Genomic DNA, 5,927 nt, shown 5'->3' on the forward strand with positions numbered 1-5,927 from the left:
CTGAACATCCTCCCCTTTGTTTTAGGGGAGCATCTAAGTTTACCTTTAGTCATGTTAATACTGGTTGCTACAGCATTTCACAGAATCAAGTCCCATAAACCTTATTTATTAGGCTACGTTATTCCCAGGCAGATCAGTTTCCGAAGTTTTTCACCAAGTACTTCATCACTGTTTGGGTGTTCGGGGATAGAATAATTTGTATAAAAAATGAAAATTAATGCTGGTTTAGGCACCTTAATTCTTCACCTTTACCCCCTGTAAAACATTTTCAAACACAACATTTACCTTGAGTTTCTTCTTTCAGAAGTTACAAATGCACAAAATGATAGCCTTATGAAGTGACCAAGTAGTTGCTTGTCTACACAGCAGATCAGTTCCTGAGCTAAAAATAAAAAATCAGGAGCAGTCCCTTACAGCATCTGATTAATTTCTCTTTTTTACTTATATAGGGAAATGTTTAAGTATTATGAAGGACAGGATAACATAAATGCCAGTTGAGGAACAGCAGGTGGTTTTTTAAGAGGCTCTAATATTTGTGGGTTTAAGTTCTTTTCTCACATTTGAAAGGATCCCAGCTATTAATATGAGTTCATCCCCGTTTCAGAAGACTCCTAGAAGCTTAAACAAGTGCACTGAAAAAGTTTGTGTTTGTAAACATTTATTCTTTTGAACTGAAAAAGGCTTGCATCAGCACACATTGTACAGACTTGCAAATTACACAAGTTGAAAAAAGTTTTGTTTCATTTATGTGCAATGAATCTTTAATGTCCAGTGAGCATCTGCAAATGATGAAAACTTAAACCATTAAAAAGGTTTCCAGCACTTATCAAACACAATTATCTTAGCGTGAAAAGGAAGAGAAAGAGACCCATACTGGTGGGAACACAATTAAAGTGCAAACATTTTGTCACTTGTATGAAGATACATAAAGTTTCTTCACACTTTTGCTAAAAAGAAATATTAAAATGTGATTCAGTGAACACGTAACCTATTCATATTCCCCTTTTAGTAATTATTAAACTTGCTGGATCAGAAGCAAATTCTTCAAGGGTACAAACTTGTAATTTCTTTTGACATTGTTTGAATGTATTGCAAAAGAAAATAACCACCTAAGGAGTTAGCTAGTAAAATGATATTATTTTAAAAAAAATAGAAAAAGAAGAAAAGTAAGAGAAAGAAAAAAAAAGAAGAAAAAGGAAAAAAAAGAAAAAAAGGAAAAAAAAAGAAAAAACCCATAAGGGACAAAGAACAGGTTAACTTGAAGATCTTGGGTAGTTTGCTAGAAAATGAATACAATTCCTTGAGAATGGTTCTCTTTTCCCCTCCACCAATCCTCAGGTTCCTGCCTTGGAATGGACAGCTGTGTGCTGGCTGTGAAAAGGGATTATAAAATACAAATCTGCATATGGATTTTTATGAACATCTGCTGTACAATAGAACTTTGGATCTGATACAAGATTTCAAAAATATAAAACAAAACTACTATAAAAGTAGGGGGCATTTCAGCAGCATTCCTTACAGAAAGCTGCTTGTCGCAAAGATGATTCCTTGCTATTGTCTGGAATTAACTCTGTAAATTTTTTTCTTCATCTTGCTGGATTCACTGGGCTATTTATTCTTCAATGGCAAATGTCATGTGACAAAACATCCCAGGAGTCTCTATGAAGAGAACAGAAACCCCATGACATCAAACCAATCAAGGAGGGAGGACATGGCAGTAGTAAAGGCCGAGTGTCCAGCGGTGTAACTGCTACTGCGAGCTGGCCCTCTCCAGGACGTGGAAGTCGTAGTGCTTCTTGCTGGTTCTCAGGCGGAACTTGCTCACTGAGGTACTGCTCTGTCTCTTGAGCGCGCTCTGTGCGGCCGCCATGGTGGGGAAGGTGGCCAGAACCGTGTAGGTGGACGCCAAGTCCCCGGCCCGGGGTGGCTCTGTGCCCCCACTGCCGTCCCCAGCGCCGCAGAACCGCCGCTGCTGCGTCTGCAGGCACTGGGAATCCCTCAGCCACCGGATCTTGGCACCCACTTTCAACAGTTCCCCAAAGAGTTTCTCTGCTTCCATACGAGTTATGCCTTCTGGCAGTTCAGTAATTTCTAGAACTTTTCCCACAACTGAAAGAAGAAAAACAGTGAATCTAAATTGGTCATTGCACTTAATGATACAACACCCACAGTGGAAAATGACTTATTTCATACTTGTATTTCCAGTTGGCTGATACCAAATCTGCTTTGCCTTCCTCATATTCTGGAGAGCCTTTGGTCTCACAGTTAGCACTGCTTACAAATACAATTTGCTTATTTGTACAAGCGTGCAAATAAAAGCAGGAAATACAAAAAGGGTCCTCAGAACAAAGAGGGGAAAATAAGAAAATCATCAACAACTCATTTTACTGCAGGTTTGAGAACTCACTATAGCATCTCGCTGGCCTTGCCTGGTAACTCTTCACACATCACCATGCCAAAAAAACTAGTCTGTCTTCTCTCCAAAAAAATCCTCTCCACTAAATCATTAGAAAAAATGGATTTATATGTAACTTTCTTTGAAGAGCTGACAGTAGATAACACTTGCAGCAAAAATTCCTTCCAGTAAAGGTATGAAGATAGATGCCATCAGATTTTATTTGAATGACATCTTTACCAATTCCAAGGCGCTGATCTGTAGATCTCCTAGTATGTCCCCCAAATCCATGTGTTAATATATATTAGAAAGGGAAAAACTTAAAAAAAAAAAGCAACTCCAAAAAGCACAAACTAATTTGTGGTTTATGTCAAATTTCACTTGTTATACCAGTAAAAGGAAGCAGGAGTGTGTATAATTAATATTTAATGTAACAATATCATAGAACTTAGGTCCAGTAAACTGACAAACTTGATCTTTCTTTTAATACTCTGCAATCCTGAACTTCTCTGGTCTTCTCTCCAGCCTTCAAAGCTACACTTCTCCCATTTAACCTCCCTTTCCTCCTCTCTCCAGATCGTGTCTGCCTCTCCCTCCTTATGTTTCCAGTGTTTGCCATGTCTGTTCCTGTGCAATTACTCTTCACTCTGGCCCTTCTCACCTGTGCTTTTCTTGTACATTCCCAGCCCATCACCATAATTCATTTTTCTGGAGGACTGTGTCGGTCAGAAATTCCATACCTGGTTCTCCTGCACCGAGATCTGCTGAAGCAGCCTTCTTTGCTGTTTTTTTTCCCCTGTTCCCATGTCTGTTTCCAGGCTGACACTGGAAAGATTGACATAAAGGGTGTACTTAAATAACAATCCATCTTAAAATTTCTAGTCAGCTCAGTGAAAAGCAGTGCAGAGGAATGTCTGGAAAAATAACCTGCACTACCACGGGACAGAGAAGGTTTTCCCATCCAGTTTTAGTTATTGCATTTTATAATCCTACAGTCAGGCACATTCAATCCTTCACTACAGAAGAAAGAGAGGCAATGATGGGGGGGAAAAAAAAATCACCTTAAATCATCTTGGAAGAACATGCCCCTGCCCTAGTCATCACATCCTCTAGCTGGCATTGGGTAGAACTGAGCAAGGTAGAGGCAGACGGGGTCTGCGTGTCCCAAAAATTATATGGACGGGAAGACTTTTCAACTTTGCTAACACCAATATTTTGGGTTTGTTTTTCTTATAAGGAACAAACCCACTCTTTGTTCAGAAATTACTGCATGTATTTTGTATTTTTTTAGAAATGGTTACTTGAATAAAAGAAAATCCTTTTAGCAAAGGGTCCCCTTTAGATTTTCGGAATTAGCTATAGTGAATTGCTTAAAATAAAAAAATCCATTATCTACATTGTGCCTAAAAGCCGAAGTTCAGATAAATGTTTCTCACTTTTTTTTAATACAACAAACAAGAACAATGGGGAGTATAGACACAGAATAAAACTTATTGCAAAGCAAGCACCTTCCACTCAATTACTCTGCAAGTGCAGTAACACATTCCCCTATTCAAGATGGTTGTAATGGTAGTCTTGAATTGTTTTTTTTTCATTGTTGCCATGAGATTGTTCTCTTTTAATACCTGTTGGCTTGTTACTTGTCCACGTAACAAAGATGGATTGTACTGCAGGGGTTGGCCAAGCAATGGGTATCTGGCATCTCCTTAAAGAGAAAGGTAATTAGAAGGGTTTTTCTGTTACAGGAAATCTTCCTCCAAGTCCCTCTCACACTGAGTATGTTACACAGAAGAGAAAGCAGAATTGCTGTGCACAAAGCTGAGTGTCTGGCTGGGCTAACTCAGAGCTGCCCTGATTCCATCAGTGTCAGTCAGCCACGTCCTGATCCCAAGGTGAAAAGGTACAAGCTTTTTGGTATTTAGGGATTACACTCAAAGTTTTTCTTCACTGCAGTCTTAGATAAGTCCTTTTGTTTCAAAATGAGCTTAATAAGTCTAAAGCTCCTCTCAGCATGCTAATTTAGTCATTTTCATGGTTATAGCCCTGATTAGAGCCAGGTCTCTGTTCACACTCCTATATGTTACAAGGATCCACAAAGACAATGCACTAGACAATGCACTTTCAGTGATCACAGCAGATTGAGGGAGCTAAGAGGTGTGCTTCAAACAGGCCACCTGGAATTTTTACATCATCAGAATACAAAGCAATGACAAAGACTGTGCAACAGGTAAGACAAAGACAAGAAAATAAGGTTTTCTTTATCAATAAGAGAGACATACAGAATTTTCTGTAAGTTTTGATTTAAAGTAAATCTTTCTGTAAAACGGACTTGTTAATTTTGAGTTTGGTAATTTTACCAGGATGCTTTTACTCACTGACAAAGGGGGTTTATATAATTTTTTTTAAACATTATGTACTATCCCATCTCAGTGAAAACTCCCCATTTTCTGTCTTTCTGTTGACATGGCAGCAGAGGATTGAAATTCTTCTACAAGGAATTTTTTGTGTCTTTGGCTGGGTCCTATCTGAAATACTAACTGAGGTACAGTCCTGGCTAGAGGCTCTATCCCATCATGCTTGTTGTTCTACAGAGGAATGAAGAATACATGCTTAGGCAGTGGTTTGATTCAGTGCATTATCAACTAATGATTTATGGTTAAGACTTGAAGCTAAATTCTAGCAAACATTTTATTAATATTTTCAATGCTGAAATGGGAAACTTAACACTATGAGAAAGTCAATGTGTTATGGAAACTCACACTAATGAGATGAAAAGCCTTTGAAGATATGGGGGACAGTATCAGTACAGAGTGATAAGGTGAAATTTTAAATGATGCTTGACTAAATAATTTTGGTGATTCTGCTTCAATAGCAATACTCCTAAAGTGAGCCATGCTCATCAGAAAATCCTCATACAGCTTCTATTATAAAACATTCACATAGAAACCACACACACATTTTAGTTAACTAAAAACATACCTTGTCCAGGGACAAAAGGTCTAGAAAACTGGGACACAATAGAAAGAGGTGTCAGTGTGGGACGGATGTTCTTCATGTTTGACAGCTGGGCTGGTGCTGGTGATTGGGCCGGTGAGGTGACAGGGCTGCCCAGTTGAGGACTATGCTGCAACTGGAATAAATGACATGTTAAGGTTTGAACAGGCTGAACAGCACCCAGAGCCTTCAAAGACTTAAATGAAGTTAAAATAGCTCTATTAAGTATCATCAGAGCAAGATTTTTATTCCCCAGAAAGAACTTTTGAAAAAATACAGAATTTATGCATATTTTAAGTCATCCTGGAGAAGCAAACCAGCGGCTCCTACCTGTGCAGCACCGTCTAAAGTGCTGAGTTCCGTGGCCTTGTGCCCGCGGGGGTGATCACAGTAGTACTTGCCGGGTTTCCTCTGCGGAGGTGACGGGTTCCGCGGCGCGGCACTGCCGGGCACGTTGAGCTGCATCATTACCACCCCCCCGGCGGGCGGTGGCGCTGCGGCTGCGAAACCAGAGACCACAGGGGGCAGGGCGCGCGCC

At 39.7% G+C, this 5,927-nt stretch overlaps 1 protein-coding gene across 1 annotated transcript in view; it reads right to left on the reverse strand.

Annotated features, from left to right (window-relative positions):
• Positions 1-641: 641 nt before the first annotated feature.
• R3HDM1 (R3H domain containing 1) overlaps positions 642-5,927 on the reverse strand; it is a 51,694-nt gene continuing 46,408 nt past the window's right edge. The window contains 5 exon segments of the mRNA XM_017740162.1: positions 642-2,109; positions 3,136-3,220; positions 4,021-4,100; positions 5,375-5,525; positions 5,720-5,889. Coding sequence (XP_017595651.1) covers positions 1,751-2,109; positions 3,136-3,220; positions 4,021-4,100; positions 5,375-5,525; positions 5,720-5,889 — 845 coding nt within the window. The 3' untranslated portion in view covers positions 642-1,750.

The sequence above is a fragment of the Corvus brachyrhynchos genome, unplaced genomic scaffold (assembly GCF_000691975.1).
Source record: "Corvus brachyrhynchos isolate BGI_N302 unplaced genomic scaffold, ASM69197v1 scaffold126, whole genome shotgun sequence".
Classification (NCBI taxonomy): Eukaryota; Metazoa; Chordata; class Aves; order Passeriformes; family Corvidae; genus Corvus; species Corvus brachyrhynchos.